We start from the raw sequence: 23,261 nt of genomic DNA on the forward strand, positions 1-23,261 counted from the left end.
TCTTTTGGGTAACGTTGATCGCTAATTTGGCTCCTGAACCACTGCCGTCTGATGATCACTGACATAGACAGTTTAAGTTCAAGGTCTCTAAGATAGCCTCTGGAAGTGCTCTCTGTTCCATGCATAGGGGAAATGAAAGTCCTGGGAACATGGAGAAGGGAGGACCTATATTAATGGAATAGGCTGCCCTTTAAACACAGGGGAACCAAAGTGTTTGCATAAAAATAAAAAAAGAATAGATTTGGGGAGTATAGGAGTTGTGAGCATAGGAATTTATAAACATGAGTAAACCCCTGGAACATCTAAAAATATGAAAAATATTATACCGCCATCATATAAATGCATGCTATATTTCCACCTTGAATGCTGCACCATCAAGGATAATGATGTAAAACTTTCCTTCTTTTATAGTTTCAACCTTGCTGTGTTCCTAACACAGGACAGGTTGAAACTATGTATTACTATTTATGTGTATGTAGGAAGAGATTGCAATTGACATTTTTGAGCAAAAACAGGGAATGCAAAGACAGGCATGATTGATTTTCAGACAAACATTAGAAAACTTTGCAACACGTACTCAAGCCTGAACCATTTCCAGCTTTCATTTAGTGGAATAACCTAACCCTTTCTTATAAATCACTGACTTTTAACACTGAAATGCTTGATGCTTTTTACATCAATTTCATTGTAAAACAGCTTGATAAATGAGTGTTTGTAGAGAAAGAAAGATCAAAGAACATCAGTGAAGCAACTAAAATATTTTTATTGGTAATTCAGTTTGTTTACACTGTAGCAAACACAAAAGTTGCTATTTTAGTGACCATAAAAAGCAATTATTTTACATGGTTATACACAACAATAAAGAAAAAAATGATTTTACATTTTCATGTAGGTACACACAACATTTCACTGCTAACCATCTGTGTCTTGGTATAGCCAGTACATATGTCTATTAAAAGCAGTTTGGGATAGTTAAATACCAACAACATACAATGGTCACTATGTACTAACACTGTATTTGCATTTGATTTTTCCTAAATGCAGTACCAGTGTATCAGTGCAATTCACCCAGCATGAAACCCACTTCACTCACATAAAGCACTATGTGGGTGGAGTGCAGAGAAGATGAGGAGGTGAAAGCCAACCGCTAACTCGTGGCCAAAGCACAAAGCTCCTGCGTAGCCCCCATGGGTGGTTGGTAGCAAAGGCCAGGGCAGGCTAAGCTTCCCCTACCCCATGCCGTGGCCCTATCCACGTTCCGCCCTGAGGCCCCGCCACCCTCCCGCCCTCCCCTGAAGCTGGCGGCAGCTCAGCTCTAGCTGGCGGTCTGGAGCTTGGGCTTGCCAGCGGCTGGTGCTCAGGCCAGCGGCTTGACCCAGTGCTGGGGCTGGCTGGTGGCCTAGGGCTTGGCCTGGTCAGGGCCGGCTGCAGGCACCAGCAGAGGAAGCACGTGCCTGGGGCAGCACATGCTAAGGGGCGGCATTTCGTCCATTCTTGGGGCCGCACAGCCCGGGTGGCTTTTTTTTTGCTTTGGCAGTTCGGGCGGTAAAATGGTAGAGCCGGGCCTGGTCACTGGCTTGGAGTGGCTGGGCTAGGGCTCCTCCAGCCACTGGGGGTGGGAGGGCTTCGGGGATCTAGCTATGGGGAGGGGGTGCTGTGGGCAGAAGGGGCAGGGCTGGTGGGTTAGCCTCTCCGAATGGGGGTTCACCCACTGCCCATGGTAGGCCCCTCTGAGGCTGTTAATCTAGCCTAGGGATTGAAATAGAGTTTTAAGTCGCTCTGTGGCCATTGCACAGGGTACCAGGGCTGAGGAATCTAGGATCCTTTCTCCGGCTCCCCGTCATGTTGGCCTGCTATGCCAGGCTCTTCTGGGATAGTGCACAGACCTTTTCCATGGTACCTAATGGTGTACAGGTGCCCCATATGGCTGATAGAGGATACATGAAATGTCTGCCAGCCTAGATCTTTATACCAGAGCCAATTTCACTCCCTTTCACCTCATCACTAATCTAGATAACTCCTCATCCTTGAAAACAAATTTTGCATTTACTATTTATTCAAGGATGATAGGACAGGTAGCAAATTTCAGATGGGTATTTTAAAAGCTCCAAGTGGTGGCCTAACTTCTCTTACGGAAGCCAATAGTTAAACTTCCATTGACTTGCCAACACTGAGCACTCTTGAAAATCCCATCCTTCATATCTTGGTTTCTAGCTAGAACACAGATTCTCTTGTGTTTTCCCTTGTATTTTTTTTTAACCCATGTAAGCAGCAGGTTTTGTTATTACAGGAAAAATATAGTTGCTGGAAAAAATACTGCTTTGTAAATACTGGAAATTAAAAAAAAAAAGTTTTCCATTAAGTATATATTATGTTCTGAAAATTAGGCAGTGCACATGCCCTTTGTCTGCAATACCTAAATGTCTGGGCCTATGAGGGTTCAACTTAACAAAGAACTAGTCCAGGAAAAACAAAAAACATGTTACAGAGTTGTAGAATACAACAGCTACATTTCAACAGAAATAAAAATAATATACATGTACAATATTGTAATGATATAGCTTTATGAAAATAACACTGACCAGTATCAAATTTAGGATTTAGTTGGTTACCCATTTTTAAGATATGAAATGCATTTCACAGAAATAATTGTTTATTTGCATTAATTCACGTCTCAATGTGAAAATTGATAAAATAAACAGTGTGTTGAACATTCATAATATTTACATGGTATACTAGTCAAATTATTGACTTCTCGTGCACAAGAAAAGGAATTATTTTTACTTCAAAAAACTATTTTTCTACTTTAGGAATTGGCAGAACACCTCTTGAATGACTTCTTACTTTGTGTTTCTGTTTAAAGAAACAACCCCCCCATGTATTTCATTCTGTTAAGTGTATGGTAGTTGGGTTTATGGGCAAAGGGTGATGAAAATAGCAAACTAATGAAGGAAAATGCCCCCCCCCCACCAATCCTCAGCTGGTGTAAACAGGCATAACTCCAGTAGTTTCCAATGGAGCAACACCAATTTACAAAAGTTCAAGATCTGATTCAAACTGTTTTTATCCTGAGAATATCTAAGGCACTTTGTGGACAAGGTGTATGAGGAATTCTTACACTTGACATTTGGAAGGTAGGAAAATTCCTGAGTTTGACCAATACTGTATTATAATAAAGTATGGTATGTGCTGAAAACATTTCTCACTTTCAAAATGTTTTCTGTTGATATTTGTAGGAAAAACTCATGATTTACTGCTTGAAATGTGTTAATTTTTTTGGAGAATCTGCAACAAATCAATTGGAGATGCAAAGCCAAAGAGTCATGCTTTTACTAATCCTAGTATTGGTAACTAGTACTAGCAAAAGATTTAACGCATGAGTTGCTTGGATTAAAATATTTAAAAAGACAAGCATTAGTCTGCCATGCATACACAAAATGTGAACTGCTCCTGGCAATACACATCATGTTTACCACAGGCATCTTTATCTCTCTATATTCTTATAGGGTCCTGCCCATATTTTAATATTTTACATTTAATTATACTTCACTAAAATATTTACAGAAGTAGAAACTAATCACAAATGCTATTACCACATGGAAAGAAAAAACATTTTATAACAATGTCAAGAATTACTGTATGATGTAGTACTAGCCTTTTAAGTACAGTTTGTGAATATTTTCTTAAAGACTTAGCAGAACTAAATACAATTAGAACCCCAAATGCTCTGTCTACCTCTGGTACATTTTGTACTATCTGCTATATTAAGGGTTCTTTTTCCCAACCATCATTTAGATTGCTTCTCATTTTTCCCATGAGAAATCAATTTCATTTGTAATCTCTAGAAAGATAAAGTTGGCTAAACTACAGTCAATTACTTGAAGGCCCATTATTTAAAAGGGATGCTGTAAACTTGATATCTAATCAATTTAAAAAATCATTAATTTCAGTGACTGCACAGAATTTTTGTGATTCTGCAATCATATTTTCTCCATTTAAAAATGTTTTTCTCCTCTATTATGTGAAACACTATGTCAAATAACTGGGGAAACAGTGAACTGGACTATTAAAAGTGCTGCTACAAATGCATGAAATAAACAAACTGATAAGAGAGAACAATATTTGTAGTGACCTTAAATGTTACTTATAATAGTAGTAGGTAAAAATATTTAGACAGAAGTGTGATTTTTAACTTGACTGTATCCTGTTAGTATTGTTCTCAGTTAGTAGTAGTGTAACATTCCTGATAAAAGTACTTTTTTGTTTGTTTGTTTGTTTGTTTAAACTGTGCTATGAAGTATTTTGGATTTGATTTTTTTAAAAACAATTTAGACACTCAATCTGCTTTACAAATATAATACATTGAGTTATATACAATATTGGCTTTGATCCAACAAAAGATACGGTTTGCTATTTAGTAAGAATTGTGACTCTAGTTCCTAAGGCGCTTATAATGAATACAAATGACTGATATACCGGAAGTGAGGATGGTCTGGAATTGCTGACTCCAAAGAATTTAAGTGCTTTAACAATTAGTTGTTTCTGCTGTTGTTCTTCATGTTTTGCAAGTGGCTAATGATACCATGCATAATTATGAATGTTATGTAACTGTGGGCAATCAATTTTTTATTTACTTTTTGTGCAAACAGAAAACTAGATTTTTCAAAAGTTCTACTGTCTTAATTTATAACAGCAATTGTCAGTCAGACTCAAATAAAGGCACTGAAATTAATTTCAGAGGATACACTTTTTTATGATGAACTGTACTTATTACTGGAGCGGAAATTATCATATCCATGATCATCAGCTTTGAACTTTAAGCAGGATTGTTTTTCCTCCAGGGACAGCATGTCTTTGGATTGGCACCAGCAACACAAACATGACTGTTTTAAATAAAAAGAATCATCATTTTACATCTTTCTATTATGCACATTTTTGCACAATGCATTGAAATATTGCTATTACCCAGGCTTGACTGAGAATTTAGGGGCCATTATAACTCTGTTTTACAATGGGAAGAACAAATGCAGCCCCCTATAAGCCTGGATTGAATGTGGCCTGCAATTTTTAATGTATCTGGAAATGGAATGAAAGATGTTGTATTTTCATTCTTCCTGTAATCCTTCTTTTAGTTTTATACCTGTGGGTGTTGTAAGACCTGAGTGCACCTCTCACACTTGATTGTGATTTTTACAAAAAATTGTGTGATTTTCCCCCCTTTCTCTTTCAATCTAAAGGTAGGAAAGTGAAATTTTTCCATTCAATCCCTCTGCCAATGCAGGATTGGTGTGTGGGAGTTGGGGACAACTTGTAAACCGTGAAGAATTCCCTGCCTCGTGGAATTTTTCTCTCCCACTGCCCAGCAGTTTCCAAACTTAGGGCCTGATCCTACAAGTCTGTTCTGATGCTGCACACTCTTAATTTCAATGGGTGGTCCAATAGTGGGGAAAGCTTTCAGAATTGGGCCATCATTATAGATAGGACCACAAGAAAGTTGGAGTGTAACACTAAAATCTCATTAAGACGTAATGACAGTTAATATCTGACATTATATTCTCTAGAATCAGAGGAGGGAAATGAGACAAGAGCGGGTTGTAATTTGTTTGACAAATGAAATTTCATCAAACCAAAATGTTATGAACAAGGTTTTTTGGTCTGAGAGGGGCAAGGAGAAGAAAAGAGGGAAAGAACTAGAGACCCATGTAAGAATAGCCAGGTGACGAGGACACTCACATGGGATGTGGGAAACCCAGTAGCTTGGTAATTAGGGCGCTCACTTGCAGAACAGGGATTGAACCTAGGTCGCCCACATTCCAGGTGAGATGCCCTAACCACATGGCTATTCTGAGGTGGGTTGCTCTCTTTCACACACAGTTTTTGAAGGTCTCTGTTTTGTTCCACCTTGACATTTTTCGAAACCTTGAAACTTTTCATGAAACAGAATTGTTTTCTGGCCAGCCCTAATAATTTGTCTTTGGACTCATGAAGTTTTAAGGCTCATTCTGTATGAGAGGAATAAAGACCAAAAAGTACACTCCTGAACTGCCCTAAGGAAATGATTTATCAACCCACATCAAACTATTGAGTGAGTTCTTGATCCAGCTCAAAAAAGGCAAATAAACAATAATTTATAGTGCACAAAGGGTGAAATGCAGCATATGAACAAGGTGCATCTTGCAGGATCAGGCCCTATGCAGAATGCCTGTACTAGGCCTTTGCATTTTTTAAAGTTCCATTTGAATCTGAAGGGGTAAGTCCTTGCTTAAGTGGCACATGTCCCTCTGCCTGGAATGAATTTCACCCAGAGAGAACGTGTTTTTCTAACGTGGTGAAAAGCAGTCTTAGATGGCCTCTTACCTTAAAGCAGTTTTTGAATCTTTTGCTCACCAAATACAGGGCTATTGGGTTAATGCAGGAATTCAGCGAAGCCATGTTAATACCAATGTAGTCCAATACAAGAAAAAAGCTGTGTGAAAATTAAAATAAATGTGATTCATACACTACTTCCTGATAATGCTTATCGAAGGGTCACAGTTGTAAACATCAGGCTCAACCCTGACATGATTTACTACCAAGTATGGTAACAGTAATGCTGGCAAACTATGTGAATGGGTTATTCAGAGGAAAACATTGTGCCTCATAGCACATTTTTGGATAGTAGGACTCATTCTTTGTTATGGTGATTACAAAGGGCCTGATCACCCCAACCAGTTGGAGGGAGATGTAGAGGAGAACATCTTCATGAGGTTTTCTTCATGGAGATTTATTCCCAGTTCTTCTAATGAGAAGAGGAGGCAGGGTTTTTGCCTTCCAGAATCAGTAATAAGGCCCACAAATCCTACAGTATAGATTCCACGGGTTAGGGCCATCTGTGTAGAGGCCCCGTGTCCTTGGCATACCTCACCACGACCTTAATACACAACTGCAATGAAGCTGTCCCGTGGGAACTTCTGCAAAAAGTGGACTCCTCTTTGAGGACTCCCCTTAATTGCACTTCTTTCTGCCTTGGACTGCACTAGTTCACTCTCCAATAGCTCAGGGCAGCAGTGAGGGGATGACATGCATCTCCCTGACCCCAAACCCAGCCTATCCTGTCTCTCTGCATGGATCTCTGGACTGGCAGAATGCCCTTTGCAGGTTTCTGGGGAAGCAGGTGGGGGAATGCTGCCACTGAGGCAGACAGACCCCTTCACGTATAGATCCTGAGAATGATATGGTCAGTCTTGAACTTTGAGGTAAATAAAGGATTGTATTTATCATCAGATCACTGGAGCATTTCTTCTCCTCCCTTCCCCAGAGCCTGTCCATCTAACGGCGCTGGCCTGGCTGCTTAGTAACAGTGCACTGCACAGTCATGGACAGTGTCCCCTCTAATTTTTCCCACTCCTGTGCAGAATGAATTTTGTTATGTGCACCAATATGGTTATATGTTATATACACCAATATGTTACACATCACCTCCATATTGGTGCACATAACAAAATTCATGTGGCGGGGGTGGGGCCGATGGGTTTGGAGTGTGGGAGGGTGAGGTCTCCGTCTGGGGGTGCGGACTCTGGGGTGGGGCCAGGGTTGAGGGGCTCAGGGCTGAGGCGGAGGGTTGGGGGTATTTTCCTTAGAAGCCTGTTATCTTATTCAGCCATAACAGTCTTACCTCAAAAGTTCACATCTATTGGGGTCTCTTTGATCATATATAGTGAGCTTCAAAATCCTACTTAGGTGAAGGGGGAGCCAACACAGGGCAAAGACAAGCACCAGACAGAACACAGTTTTGGCCACCTCGCGTCTCTGGAAACAAAATTGAAAGGAACTGGGTTAAAGTTTCTCTCTTGATCTTTTATTATTCGCTTCTAAAACCAAAATATATGATACCATAGAAGTGCAAAAATAAATATTAATGTGGTACCTAGGTGAAATTCAGTGTCCCCTCTAATTTTTTATATTGATGTGCAGAATGAATTTTGTTATGTGCACCAATACGGAGGTGATGTGATCACATCACCTCCGTATTGGTGCACATAACAAAATTCATGTGGTGGGGATGGGGCCGAGGGGTTGGGAGTGTGGGAGGCAGCTCAGGGCTGGGGCAGGGGGTTGGGGTGAGGGCTCTGGCTGGGGGTGCAGGTTCTGGGGTGGGGCTGGGGATGAGGGGTTTGAGAGGGGGCTCAAGGCTGGGGTAGAGGGTTGGGGTGTGGGGGGATGAGGGCTCTGGCTGTGGGTTTGGGCTCTGGGGTAGGGCTGGGGAAGAGAGGTTCGGGGTGTAGGAGGGGGCTAAGGGCTAGGGCAGAGGGTTAGAGTGCAGAGGGGTGCGGGCTCTGGGATGGGGCCAGGGATGAGGGGTTTGGGGTGCAGGTTGCCCTGGGGCTGCGGTGGGGAGAGAAGACTCTCCCCAGCCCTCTCTCACCGCAGCAGCTCGGGGCTGGGGGAGAGGCGCCTCTCCCCGACCGCAGCAGCTCCAGTGGGGCAGGGCTGTGCCGAGGGAGGGGCTCCTCTCCCTGGCAGCTCTGGCAGGCCTGGGCCAGGCGAGGGACTCCTCTCCCCCGGCAAGTCCATGGCAGGTCCATGCTGGAGCCGGCGGGGTGTGGCGCCTCTCCTTGCAGCTGCAGGTCCGCACTGGGGAAGAGACACCCCTCCCCACTATGGCAGTTCTGTACTGGGGGAGAGACACCCCGCCCCACCGTGGCCCTGAGCCCCTGCATGGGGCTTAATAGGCAGCTGCGTGGCCGTGCAGCTTACAGGGAACTTAGGTGAAGTTTAGAACATCTTAATTTTTTAAAAATTTTAATTGATTTTGAGATCTTTAACTATTGTAGCTACTATTCACAAATTTTAATCATACCTATAACCTATCTGATCATGGATCAACTGAAAATTCAAGGGGTCAATACATAAAATCACTTAAGTTACAGATGGAAAAGAGATTAGTTATCCAGTCCATCCCCCTTCAAAGTACAGATCGTTTTCACCTGTATATTATCTAGTGCTTTTTTCTCTGGTCTGGTTTTAAAGAGCTCAAGAGACATAAATTACAAATATATTAATATAGGTGAACCTTTCTTATTTACACTAATGACATTGCAAATTCATGTGTGACGTTGTGCAGTCTATATGGTTTTATAAAAATATAAGTGAATATAATGTAACTGGGATAGTTTTATAAAAATTTGACAATAAGTGAATATAATGCAACTGGGATATGCTCCGTGCAAAAGGTCTCTTGTAAGGTATCATTACAAAGTGCATAATCTACTGAGTATGATCATCTGATTTGTATAAATGTACCACTCTTGTATCTAAAACTAGAAATATAAAACATAACTCTGAGGGCCTATTGTAATTATGTAGAGTGTGGGCCATTAAGGATGGTTTGGAATCTTGATGACTCCCATTGTCTGCAGATGGCTGTATTTACCTTTGAGTCTTCCTGTATATGTGTGTGCTGGCAAGTGAGTAATGAAGTCTTGCAGTGACATGTGATCATGTCACCTGAACTGGAATCCATCTTTAACCTGGTGCTTTTCCAGTGAGGGGGGGTGGAAACCCAGAGGGACAAAGGATTCCCGCCTTATGCAAAAGATATATAAAGGGGTGGAAGAGAAGAGAGAGGGAGAGGAGCCATCATGGAGAAGCCCCTAGATAACACCTAAGCTGGAACAAAAGCTGTACCAGGGGAAAGAATTGTGCCCAGGCCTGGAAGGTGTCCAGTCTGAGAAAAACTTACTGAAGCATCTCTGAGGGTGAGATTATCTGTATTTAGTTTGATTAGGCATAGATTTGCGCATTTTATTTTATTTTGCTTGTGACTTACTTTGTTCTGTCTGTTACTACTTGGAACCACTTAAATCCTACTGTCTGTATTTAATAAAATCACTTTTTATTTAGCAATTTACTCAGAGTATGTATTAATACCTGGGGGAGCAAACAGCTGTGCATATCTCTCTATCAGTGTTATAGAGGGCGAACAATTTATGAGTTTGCCCTGCATAAGCTTTATGCAGGGTAAAACGGATTTATCTGGGTTTAGACCCCATTGGGAGTTGGGCATCTGAGTGCTAAAGACAAGCACACTCCTGTGAGCTGTTTTTGGGTAAGCTTGCAGTTTTGGGACAAGTGATTCAGACCCTGGGTCTGTGTTGAAGTGGACTGGAGTGTCTAATTCAGCAAGACGGGGTGCTGGAGTCCTGAGCTGGCAGGGAAAACAGAAGCAGGGGTAGTCTTGGCACATCGGGTGGCAGCTCCCAAGGGGGTTTCTGTGATCCAACCCGTCACATCATGTACAAGCTAACAAACAAGAAAGTAAGGATTGCAAATATATTTTATTTAAAAAATGTAGTTTAGGTTTAGTTACTTATGATAATTCTTCATGGTATGCTAGTAAATATTCTGTAATGTGTTTTGCAATGAAGTTTTTTGATAATATGATACCTGACTACAGCACTGCAATGTTGCCAACATTCACAGTTTTATCATGAGTCTCACAATACTTGGTTTCTTTCTTAAATCCCAATTTCTGGAGTCATGTGAATGCATTGCAATCTCAGCTTTCATATAAAAACGTTTCTAGCCCTCACAGTGGCAGGAAAAAAAGCTTTAAAATGTGAACCCTACAGGTCATAACTGCAGAAGACGAAAACAACTCATAACTGAGGAAAGTCTCGGGATTTTTAAGACAATCTCATAATTTTTGGGGCCTTACGATTTTTGAACAGTTGGGGTTGGCAATATTACTCATAAATGTCTCCTAAGAAGCAAGGTGGAGACTGCAATTTCAGTGGTGCTTGGATTAATGTAGGTTCTACTGTAATCTCATATAAAACTCAGCAGTGTTTTCATGTGCATATTTTTACCTGTTTTAAGTGGTCATTTAAAGCAATCTGCATTCCACTTTTCTTTCTTAACATCTCGCAGGTCATCAGAGTATAAAAAAGTGCTGTGATGGCCAACGGCAAACAGAAATAAAAGCTAAACAGCCACCAATCTTTAGCTGTCTTGTAAAACTAGGGGGGAAACAATGAGACATGTTAGGAGTTCAGTTTGGGGTGTAGTAAAGAGAACATTTATACATGAACGTGTAGCATTTTGCAAGCCTGAATTAGCTATCTGTCAATTCTTCTAATAGCACTAATGAAATATAAGTATTATTGTCCCTTTTTACAGACGAGGAAACAGAGAGATTAAGGAATATGCCCAAAGCCACACAATAAGTCAGTGACAGAGTTTCTGTTCACCCTTCTACTAAAGAATGAATTTAATAGCTAATGGAAGTAAAACTTAGTAAGTTTTATACTTTTAGACTGTTGAGCAAACTAGATACAGGTATTGTTTAAGAGAAAGGACTTGTTTAAAAGAGAAAACATCTTACCTGCATAAAGGATGTTTTTTGTGTGGGATGAAGCATACAGATTCTAAGATTCTTTCCTTTATATTCCATAACAATCATATCAAAACCTATAGCTTCAGGAACAGCTAAGACGACTGACATAACCCAGATCAATACAATTTCAACGGCAGTCCACTTTGGCACTCCAATTCCTTTGATTCGGCTCCAAGAAGCAACTGCTCGATACCTAAATATCAACAGTGGACACTGATTAGATTAAGGGCTAAATTTTGCCCTCTGTTAAACTGATATAAATACATGTCAATGCTGTCATATCCATTGAACGGAGAGCAGAAGTTGGCCTTATGGGTGTATTTCATATGATCAAAATGACTTTAAAAGAAAATATAGAGTTTGGTAACAATGAAACAGGTCTCACCTATCAATACTGAGGGCACACAAACTTAACACAGTGATGCCCACCGATGCCTTTTGAATGAAGGGCACCAGTTTACACATTTCAACTCCAAAGGGCCAGTCCTCTGCAAGGAGCTGTGAAAAGAAAACACCGGGTATGATTAGCAATTTCAATTTTTATAATTACATGAATGTAACATGAACATTTCTCTGGAATGATTTTCTCTTAGAGGATTTAAAGTTCAATGAGTCCCTTCAGGAAAGGGAACGTGTATATTTGGGAATCACTGCCTTAGAATATATCAACAAGATTTGTATGATTATTATGCAACAGTTCTACCAGGCAATCCAAAGGGTACATCCCTTGGCAGTCTTGATAGGAGCTATGCTTAGCTGGTCTCAACTGAGCATCTCCTTCTTCTGTTTGAATTAGCATGAACCAGCATTGGAGAACTGGGATCATAGGTGCCGACTCTGTGGGTACTCCAAGGCTGGAGCACCCATGGGGAAAAAAATGGTGGGTGCTGAGCACCCACTGGCAGCCAGCTCCCCCCGCCACCCTTCCGTCCCAGCATCTTCAGCTCACCGGTGGCCCTGCCAATCAGAATCTCCCCCGCCCTCCCAGCACCTCCCAGCTGCCGTGGAACACCTGTTCCACGGCATGCAGGAGAGGGGGAGGAAGGGGAGGAGTGAAGGGCAGGGTGCGCTCGTGGGAGGGCTCCCTCCTTCCCCGGCAAATTAGAATGTTGGCGCTGCTGACTGGGATGTGCATTGAGGGCTCAGCCCTGACCTACTGGAGCCTCAAGGATCCAACTCATTATCCTTCTGTTTTAGTGTCTCCGCTTTCATTTTTAATAGTAATCATCCTGCTGGTGGAGAAGGACTTTGGGATGTTGCTCCTTATTTGGCTTGAGTGCTCATCGCTTTCCCTCTTGCAAATGCTCAGGACCAATCCCTATTTGGTAGAAATGCAGGACGTAATCTGAGATGAATCATAACTCAGAAAGTTCTATCACCAGATACAAGTGGTCTTTTGTTGAACATTTCTCCAGTGAGATTGTGTATACCACATCTCACACACCATCTCCAAGAGTACATTTAGAATAAGCTAACACAGAGATGGTTTTTGATTTTTGTTTTGGTACCTTTCCTGGGTCTCACACTTTGATATATTTTAAATTTCCTGCCAGGTCATACGTGAGAGGATTATTTATGTTGCGTACATCAGTCGTAATAAATCTTATGGGCACATTTAGGGTCACTGGGAAGAACAGGCCTATTACATGAATAAATAGCTTGTGGATTTAGAGAGCATTTTCAACATAGCTGAAACTGATGAGCTATTTGCTGCAACTTTAGTTTAACATGACCTGATGTATCTACTATACCAGTGATTTTCACCCTTCTTTCATTTGCGGACCCTAAAAAATTTCAAATGGAGGTGTGGGCTCCTTTGGAAATCTTAGACATAGTCTATGGACCCCCAGGAATCCATGGACCGCAGGTTGAAAAACCACTGTTCTATGATAATGACAAACTTTTGCGGATCCTTTTTTGTGGACCCCCGCGGGTCTGTGGACCACAGGTTGAAAACCACTGTACTATGCTGTGAGCTGGACTGATGGCCCAGATTTATGTCATAGCATGAGCCAAATCTTTCAAAACCTCATTGAAGCAAGTCCATCCATAATAGAGGAAATACCAGAAAGGATAGTGACAAAGGGTGTACAGGAAAAGATACTCTTTGAGATTGGGTAAGTACAGTAGTCATGTTATTGAATCCCTTCTGAACAGGTCTAATATTCATAACTATCTACAAATATCTTGTGGGCCTCTTGTAGATTGTGATCTACAAGATACAGAAGCACAGGAACACGAAGCAGTCACTGCCAACAAGGAATTACATCCCTCTGTTATTTTTCTCTCTCTCAACTGAGTTGCAGAGTTAGGGATGTTTCCTTCAGAATCAGGGAATAAATGAAGCATTCTAATTTGTAAATTTTATGGTAATAGGGGGATCGAATTATTCTTAGCTCAAATCCAGGGTAAACATTATTCAGGAAAATAATGTTTGTACATAACAATATTTATTCTTAGTAAAGTAGAGCCCTAGATGTACTTACTCTACTAAAAGTTTTACACTGTAATAAATAAAATGTTAATAAGATTCAAAATGGAATATTTACAAAAGAGAAGACTGTTTTCCTAAAGGAGATTTTCTTCTACAAACAGTTTGGATATAGGAAGTATATTCCTGGGAATGGGGAAGGAAGAGAAATACAGGTATCTAATTATTTTCATGAGCCAAACTGAAGTGCAAACAAAAATAATTCATTATATGCCAAGTGGTCTCTGCCAGCACTTTATATTCACCCAGCTTATGTGGGTGATATTTTGAATGCCACATATTTTTTAAAGAATAATACCAAAAAAAAAAGAAAAAAAAAGAGAGGATACTTTACAGAATGATGTAAATCATACCTAAGAAACCTAGTTCTCTTAAACATGCCTTATCTATATCTAAACCATTAATAGCAAATACATATTCAGAAAGGCTTAGATTGTGTATTTAGGTACAGCCCTGAGCAGGGGGGTAATGTGTAATCTGCACAACTCCAGGAGGTGTCCCAACAGGAATTGTGACTGAGGCTAGGTCTACACTACCCGCCTGAATCGGCAGGTAGAAATCGACCTCTCGGGGATCGATTTATCGCGTGTCGTCGGGACGCGACAATCGATCCCCGAATCAACGCTCTTACTCCACCAGAGGAGGTAGGAGTAAGCGCCGTCGACGGGAAGCCGCAGAGGTCGATTTTGCCGCCGTCCCTACAGCGGGGTAAGTCGGCTGCGATACGTCGAATTCAGCTATGCTATTCGCGTAGCTGAATTTGCGTATCTTAAATCGACCCCCCCCTGTAGTGAAGACCTGCCCTGAGACCTGCTTGTGAGTTATAACTCCTCCCTTGCATCCTCTTTGTTCTGTGTGGGGAGGAGGATGTCAGAAATTTGCTGCTGGAATAAACCAGCAGCAAATTACGATATCCCCCCATGTTGGCTCAGCTGTGCTGGCCCGCAATTAGGGGGTTGGTGCCGAGGCTCCGTCTATTCCTGTCTTCTTTCTCTGGCAGGATGCTAAGCAGATATGTAGTGCCTGCTTGCTCCTATGTACCTAGACCCAAGCTCTGAATAGCCCACGCAGGAGTGTATATAGCAGGAATTCTTATTCTCTTATACAGGTGGGTAGCCAAAGCTACAAACTAACAGTAATTTACCACTTGGTTTTCAAAACTTCAAAAGCCCAGAGCTATGTGCAAAAATGTGCATGCCACCTCTGTGCCGAATTCATGAACAAAATTGCACCTCACAATCCATGTACATACATAAATCTGAAAAGGCTAATATATTTCCATCTGATCAGGGCCGGCTTTAGGACTTACGGGGCCCGATTCCGCGGTCCGGGTCTTCGGCGTCGGGGGGTGGGGGGGGTCCGCTCCACGTCTTCCGTGGCATTGAAGGACCCCCTGCCACCGAAATGCTGCCGAAGACCCCAGAGCAGCGCTCCCCGCCGCCGAAATGCCGCTGGAGACCCCAGAGCAGACCCACACACACCCACCTGCCGCCGAAATGCTGCCGGAGTGGATCGCCACCGGGTGAGCCTAAGGCGCGGGGCCCTCTTACCTGCGGGACCCGATTCCAGGGAATCAGGGGAATCGGCCTAAAGCCGGCCCTGCATCTGATGTACTGAATTCCAAGCTAGACAATGAAGGCAAAGGATTTTTCAGTCTTTCATAGGAACAAGTGTTTCAAATTATAGATTTTGCCAATAAACTATTCTAATGACGGAGATGAATTAAACAATATTTAATTGAAGCACTTGTTAAATATTTTAAGGTTATTAAGATTTATTTAGCTGTTGGGAGCTGGGACTTGCTTTTTAGACATGTATCGGTTTCTTTTTCTCTAACCAAGATGAGAATGTCTTATTTAGTCTATCTGATGAGAAATGTAAATCTAGTTATGTTCAGCAAATAATTTCTTTTGTTTTAATTTAATTTTCTCTCCATTTTTAATTCTTGTTTGTGTTAAGATTATTACTCTAAGGGTAATTACATGCAGACACCCCCAAAGAGAAAAGAACCCCATAAACTCTAAGGAGAGCTGTTGAAAGGTAAACAGTTGTGGACCCTACACTCCCCTTGCAGGATTGGACAAGAAACATGGACAGATGTGTCGGCTCTCAGTGAGTTGTATTGCCAGTAGGCACAAACACAGGGGTGGCTTTTTCACACTCCTGAGCGACATAACTTACATCGACTTAAGTGGTAATGGAAACAAGCCCGTACTCTGGGACAGTGTCCATATGGGGGATATTCCAGAATAGCTATTTCAAAATAATTTATTCCACCATAGCTGTTCTGGTCAATTTCCCCGCCTAGACCAGGCCACAGGTAAAACCTCCAATGAGCTCATAAAGAAGCCCATGAGCTGAACAGCTACACTTCAAGCCATTAATTTGCTCTTATGAAAATATCTATATTATAGAGAAAGCAGCATAAAAATCTAATCTTTGGTGGCATAAGTTTTCCATTCTTGGTCTCTGTCTAGAGCTGAGGTTTGCAAAATCTCAACAGAATTGGCGCAGACATTGAAAAGAGTAAAAATACTGTACATTTCCCATTATAGAAAAAAATTACAACTTTTTCTACAGCTGAAATGACTGGGGGCTAATAGCTGAAATTTGGAATGGTAACAGTCCTCATTAAGGGGAAGCATCTTGCCTGGGGAAGTTGAGAAATACCAAATTGATTATTGCCCAGGCAACCTTAATTTAGGCTCTTTGTGTACATGCATTATGATTTTTAAGAACATGATCACATACTAGATTTTCCATATGACCCCTGTGTCTTTCCGTGCAAAGACTGGATGAACACAGGGCCAAATTAAAGTTGCACGGCAACCATAAACATGGTGTTTTGTAGCTTTTGAGTGCTAAAATACATCACAGAAAAGAGGATTATCATATACCAGGCCAGACTGAGCTTTGACTCACTGGCTTCTGTAGTAACCCTTGTGGCCCCTTAGCTTCGCTGCCCAGGAAGAGCCCCAGGATGTACTTGTGACTCAAGAGTGGCAATTGCTTTTCTACTCTTCCCCTACACTCGTTCTGGGGGGGAAGTAATCTGTGACAGTTCCTTGCCAGGTACAGATTTCCCCCCGCCCCATGTTGGCTCAGTTTTGCCAGCCAGTGCATGATTGGGGAGAGCAGAGTCAAGGCTCCATCCCACCCCACCCACTTGTGATCTGGGAAAGTGGCAGTCGTGAAGAGTGAAGGTCCAGGAAGCTGCACAAGAGGCCCCTGTGTGGCCATGGAAGACTAAATCAATAAAATGAAATGGAACGTAATAATATTATTATGTAAGGATAAGAGAATGAATATTACAAACTACTACACATGTGTATTGAAAGTTGTAGAAGAAATTGTATGAGATTATATTATGGTATTTGTGAAATGGTATCTATGTAATTAAACATCATAATGAATATGCACAAGAGGTAGACTTAACGTTGTGCATCCAACTGTAAGTCTGGAATCTGTAGACTTTTGGGTGTTCCTCTTTTCAACCTTAATGTTCTCTTGGCATCTTTTTAAAAAATTTATCGATGAGTGCTTATCTGATAGCTGCCATCATAGCCAATGCTGGGGCCTGGCCCAGGAACCTTCAAGGCTAAAAGCATGAGTCTCCATAGCTTGAACTAATGAGCTACAAACTTAGGCTGATAGCTATCAGACTCATCCTCTGTGGATTGAGCAAAGAGGGGGATACATCACACTTATTGATCAGTGGATTATACTTGCACCCAACTGCTCCCATTGGCCCACACTTTAAGTGGCCTTTTGCAGCCGTGTAATTCCCCCAAAATTCTGTGTTTCGGTCATGCTCGTGGACCAGGCAGAAGGGCATCTCCAGAGGGCTCCACCTGGCACTTTGGAAAATGGAAAAGAGATATGGTTGGCACATCACAGTTCCAAAAAGCCAAACTGCTGCATAGGGCAGTGGTAGCCTCTGTGTACTCTGCAGTTGTAGGTCTACAACCACAGCCTTACTGTTCCCTGGGTCCTTCAAATCCCCCATCTGCATTTTTTGTGCATATTTTCTTGTTTGCTTGAGCTGTGCAATGTTTTCCATTTTTCATAATGCCCCTATTTTAAAATACCCCTTACATGTTACTTTGTCTCATAGCTTAGATGATATTTGATTATCTTTAGATAGCTTCAGGATAAGTGATTTGAATTTTCAAGATTGAGGTGTCTGTGAACTTTTTGACTTTTTAGGAACTTACTAGACAAGAATATCTCAACCTAACCTCACCAAGCACATCATTAGAAGTAAGCTCCCCAGAAACCAGGACACACCAATTCAAAGCAGCACCAGACCCTACCATAACAACCGATGCAAAACTTGCTGACATATCTCTACTGCTATGATGATCAACATTCCCCACAACACACCTTTTAAGATCCATTGGTCCTACGCCTGCCTATCGCAATATATGGTGTACCTCATCCAGTGCACTAATATCTCAATAACATCTATGTGGGTGAAACCAAACAATTACTCACTCTTGAATGAATTCACACAGAGACATGCTAAAACACAAAATATCACCTCTGGGCAAACACTTTTCACAAAATGATCACTCCATTTCTGACCTCTCAATCCTCATCCTCAAAGGAAACCTGTGCAACACCTTCAAAAGATGAGCCTGGGAGATTAAATTTATAACTTTACTAGACACTAAAAATCATGCTCTTAATAAAGACACTGGATTTATGGCATATTACAACAATCTGTAATCCACTAACCACTCTTTTTTGTCCTACCCTGTTTCCCCGAAAATAAGACATCCCCCGAAAATAAGACCTACTTCCAGTTTTGCCTCTCGCTGTAATATAAGACATCCCCTGAAAATAAGACCTCCCCGATAATAAGGCCACCCCGGAATATAAGGCCCCGAAGCTCCAGGAAAAATAAGACCGCCCCTGAAAATAAGACCTAGCGCATCTTTGGGAGCAAAAATTAATATAAGACACTGTCTTATTTTCGGGGAAACACGGTATGACTGCCAAGGTGTTAGCAGGTCACTTTACCTTGAATGGTTCTTACAGTGTGTTAACTACAGTACTTATTTCAGAGTAGCAGCCATGTTAGTCTGTATCCGCAAAAAGAACAGGAGTACTTGTGGCACCTTAGAGACTAACAAATTTATCTGAGCATAAGCTTTCTTGGGCTACAACCCACTTCATCAGATGCATAGAATGGAACATATAGTAAGAAATATATATACATACAGAGAACATGAAAAGGTGGAAGTAGCCATACCAACTGTAAGAGGCTAATTAATTAAGATGAGGTATTATCAGCAGGAGAAAAAAAACTTTTGTAGTGATAATCAAGATGGCCCATTTTAGACAGTTGACAAGAAGTTGTTAGGATACTTAACATGGGGAAATAGATTCAATATGTGTAATGACCCAAGCACTCCCCGTCTCTATTCAAACCCAAATTAATGGTATCTAGTTTGCATATTAATTCAAGCTTGTTGGAGTCTGTTTTTGAAGCTTTTCTGTTGCAAAATTGCCACCTTTAAGTCTGTTACTGAGTGACCAGAGAGGTTGAAGTGTTCTCCTACTGGTTTTTGAATGTTCTGATTCCTGATGTCAGAATTGTGTCCATTTATTCTTTTGCGTAGAGACTGTCCAGTTTGAACTCCGGTTCTTTTAACTACTTATGTTAATCTATTCTAATTTGTATTTAGTGAGTACCTTTCCCAGACCTGAAGAAGAGCTCTGTGTCGCTCCAAAGCTCGGCTCTTTCACCAACAGAAGTTGGTCCAATAAAAGATATAGAATTGAATCACAGAATCACCCACCTTGTCTCTCTAATATCCTGGGACCAACATAGCTACAGCAACACTGCAAACAGTATCTTGAATTCATCATGCTGAACAGCTCACACAAAATCTGTGCTTTGTGCAAATTCTGAAGTATCTATTGTGGATCTGTCTAGTTCTGCTAGGTACTTTTTTCATACATTAGGATGGTATTTCACTTTCACATTGCCTACTGTAAGCATTATTAAGAAAGTTACTAGAAATGGTAGGGTTTTGAACACCGTAATTTCCTTCACATTATTTTCCAAATAGGTACTCTTTGATTGTCAATCTAAAAGTCTGGTTCAGTGGTATTATAATTGCTCCAAATCATGAGTTACAACTGATGAGTTTGCTTCCTTTACAAAAATGAAATACTTTGCTAGCTTCTACTTTTCTCATTCCACTAGGAGATTTTGATTACAGGTCATTTCACTATAATCTGCCTCAAATGTTACAAGGCTTTCTGGGCTCATCTCTGCAGCTGAATTAACTGGATTGTGAAGTTGGTAAATGGACACTGTCAACTCAGATTTCGCACATAATTTACATTATGTACAATAAGCTTTTACCAAATCTCAGGCCAATAGAAATGTATGTTTCCATTAGCATTCATTGTAAAATTCCATTGGAATCAGTTGTTTTTAAACAAATAAACATTACACTGTGGTGTTTGCAAATGCTGTGGCCACAAGAATCGTAAAGGGAAACTGACTTCAGTGCCCAAGATGAGAGAGGACTGTAAAAATCATTCAACCACACAAAATAGTGAAGAATAAATTGGATTTTTTGGCTTCTGAGGACAGTGTTATATCGGGGTAGAGGTGTATAGGTAAATGTGCTTATAATATCATTTTAAATATACTGCGTCACGTCAGTTTGGGAGCTTGGTTACGATGGGTGAGCAGCTCTTGGCAATAGCAGGACCTTTTTGAAATGGCAAGTCATACAGAGGATTAACTTAAAAACCCATCTTTTCAACATAGCATTCCCAAATTAAAATAAGATCCAAGTCCAAAACTTCTAACCTGCTGGTGGGGAAAGGAGTGGAGAAAAGATCTGCTTGTTTACTTTGAGTAATCTCTGTTAAGTGTTCAGATATTTAGACTACAGCAAGTATCTTTTGTATATTCACTGTCCAGCACAATGTGCCCTGATCTTGACTGGAGACTCTGGATGGACGAGTAATATGAATTAATAATCATACATGACAGTGTAGAATAGAAATATTTGTTTACACTCTCTACTATTTTTATTGCAGCTTTATGCAAAAGTCGTAAGGATGACAGCAGCACTTGAAGTGCAGGTAGCATAGTCCCACTCAGAACTACAAGCCTTTCACTCGCTGCTCTGGGGCAGAGGTGGGAAAGAGAAAGCTGTAGAGGAGATCTCAGGCCAGGCCACTGGGCTATGGCACAGGGTGAGTTCTTTACAGTGCTACGGGTGCACCATTCCCCCTCCTAGAATGCAGCTGCAATTTGAGAACCAGGGCCCAGATCCACAGGCAGGTATTTAGGGGAAACTTCCACTGATCTGGAAAAAAGCCAGTTTTTCTTTGCTTCCCCTCTCCTGAAGGAAGCCTAGAGTCAGCAAAGCACTTAACAGGTTGTTTAATTTTAAGCAGGTGAGTAAACCCACCCCTAATCAACAAGGTAGGCCAATTAGATTATTCATCTGCTTAAAATTAAGCACCTGAATCTCCCCCTATTTCATCCCCCGTTGAAATTCACCCTGGTGCATAGGACTAACAGGAACACTTAAGGAATCGGTGCTCTTTTTGCTACCCCTCTACATGGGGGTGACCAAAACCAGCTGCCCCTTTCTTGACTGATTAATATTAGATCTAGGGTGATATTTGTCCCTTTGAGACAGCAGGTGTTAATGCCCTTGCACCTTTATTTAAATAAATAAATAAAGGCTTTAGGACACAGTGTGGTCCAGAGGGGGTAACGCTGTTGCTGCCTACATGGCACTTCGTGGAACAACTTCTGCCAGCCTCAGCTGTCCGGGTGGGGGAGATGTACCTACCCACCCACCTCTGGCCATTCAGCCGGCGAGCCAGTCTACCTGCCAGCGTGGGCGGGTGGCGCTCGGCCGGCGCAGGCTCCCTTACCTTGTACACGTTGACGGGGATGGCGATGGTAATGTGGAGCAGGTCCCCCAGGGCCAGGCTGGCGATCAGGATGTTGGGGCCGTTCCTCATGCACTTGTTCTTGTAGATGATGCGCAGCAGCGTGGAGTTGCCGATGATGCCCAGCACAAACACCAGGCAGGACACCAGCGTGTTGATGTACTTGAACGTCTCCTTCATCTCTGTCTGCCCGGTGCACATGGGCGGAGACAGCGAGCGGGCTCGGCCGGGGTCGCCGGCTCGGCCGCTCCCGGGCACAGCCGAGCTGGACGCGTTGGAGCCGGAGCCCTTGAGCCCGGGCGTGCGGGCGGTGTGGGTCACCGCGGCCCCCGGGGAAAGCGGGCTGTGCTGCGAGACGCCCCGCGGGCGCGGGGACCCCCTCTCCTCCCAGGCGGCGCAGCAGCTGAGCAGCAGCGCGGGAGCGAGGAGGCTCCAGAGGCTGGGTCCGTGCATGCCGCTGCCGGGAGCGGGGCAGAGCCGAGCGGCGCCGGGTCCCACTGCAACGAAGAGAAAGGGATCAGCCCGGCCGCGGGTCTCCAGGTGCAGCGCCAGCCCAGCCGCCACCCACCAGATCAGGCTAGCGGCGCCCCCTTGTCTACACTGTAAGCGAGACACCCGCGGCGGGCCCGGGCTGACTCCGGCTCGGGGGAAGGGGCTGGGCCATTGCAGTGTAGCCGATCCGTAGGACCCGCGCCGGATCACAACGGGGGGAGCCCTTCTCCCCGCACTGAGCAAGAGCCGGGAGTGGAACGTTTAACGCGGCTCAGAAAGGGGTCCCCCCTGCCAAACCGGGCGGAGGCTTTAAACGAAGAGGCGCCAGCTCCCCCCCCCTTACAAAACGCACCGAGCCCCGCAGAAACCCCACTTCCTTTCCTGTCCCGTCCAATGTCCCTTTCAGAGAGGGAGCAAGCTGCGCTCTCCCTTCCTTAGGCCGAGGCAGGCGCGCTAGGTGTATGGAAACAGCGAAATACATGCAGTGAAATATCGATTTGCTTTTTAAGCACCGACCTTAGTGGAAACGTCAATTGCAAGTAGCGAAAGGGAAACCCGAGAAACAATCGGAGCGGAGATTCCCACCGCATCGCCCCCCTGCCTTAGCTGCCCCGGCTTGCAGCCCTTACCTCCGTCCCTAGGGAGGGTTTCCTCTCAGCACCTCCAAATCCTTTATCCGTTCAAAGAAAAGCCCCAAGGTTTGGGGGTTTTTTTCCCCCCAGGGAAGAAAACGCGTGTACAGTGGCTCGTCCTCAGCTTGCTATAAAAATCTATTTACCTTTCAAATCCTCCCAGCACAAGCCAGCTGCCAAGAGCGGGTTCCTGCTTCCCAGAGCTTGCCTGCGATTCAGCACCCGCGCTCTGAAGGACGCTGCCTGGTTAGCAGCAGCTTGGCTCTGCAGCCGCAGGAAGGACTGGCTCCCGCGAAACGACTAAGTGGATGTCAGCAGCAAAGCAGCCTCTCCTCGC

General features: G+C 42.9%; 1 protein-coding gene across 2 annotated transcripts; it reads right to left on the reverse strand.

Moving 5' to 3' along the window:
• Window positions 1–1,518: 1,518 nt before the first annotated feature.
• Window positions 1,519–23,261, reverse strand: EDNRB (endothelin receptor type B). 2 transcript variants are annotated; one of them, XM_026662282.1, is made up of 8 exons: window positions 23,071–23,261; window positions 21,783–22,297; window positions 11,760–11,872; window positions 11,363–11,567; window positions 10,848–10,997; window positions 7,655–7,788; window positions 6,358–6,466; window positions 1,519–4,883 (listed from the first exon to the last, which is right to left on the reverse strand). In XM_026662282.1, the coding sequence occupies exons 2-8, from the start codon at window positions 22,251–22,253 to the stop codon at window positions 4,752–4,754; spliced, it is 1,314 nt and encodes a 437-aa protein (XP_026518067.1). In that variant the 5' UTR covers window positions 22,254–22,297; window positions 23,071–23,261; the 3' UTR covers window positions 1,519–4,751. The 2 variants fall into 2 exon arrangements, with proteins under 2 accessions (XP_026518067.1, XP_026518112.1); XM_026662327.1 differs by lacking the exon at window positions 23,071–23,261 and adding an exon at window positions 22,922–23,041.

Source organism: Terrapene carolina, unplaced genomic scaffold, assembly GCF_002925995.2.
Source record: "Terrapene carolina triunguis isolate 2854851 unplaced genomic scaffold, T_m_triunguis-2.0 Scaffold21, whole genome shotgun sequence".
Lineage (NCBI taxonomy): Eukaryota > Metazoa > Chordata > Testudines > Emydidae > Terrapene > Terrapene triunguis.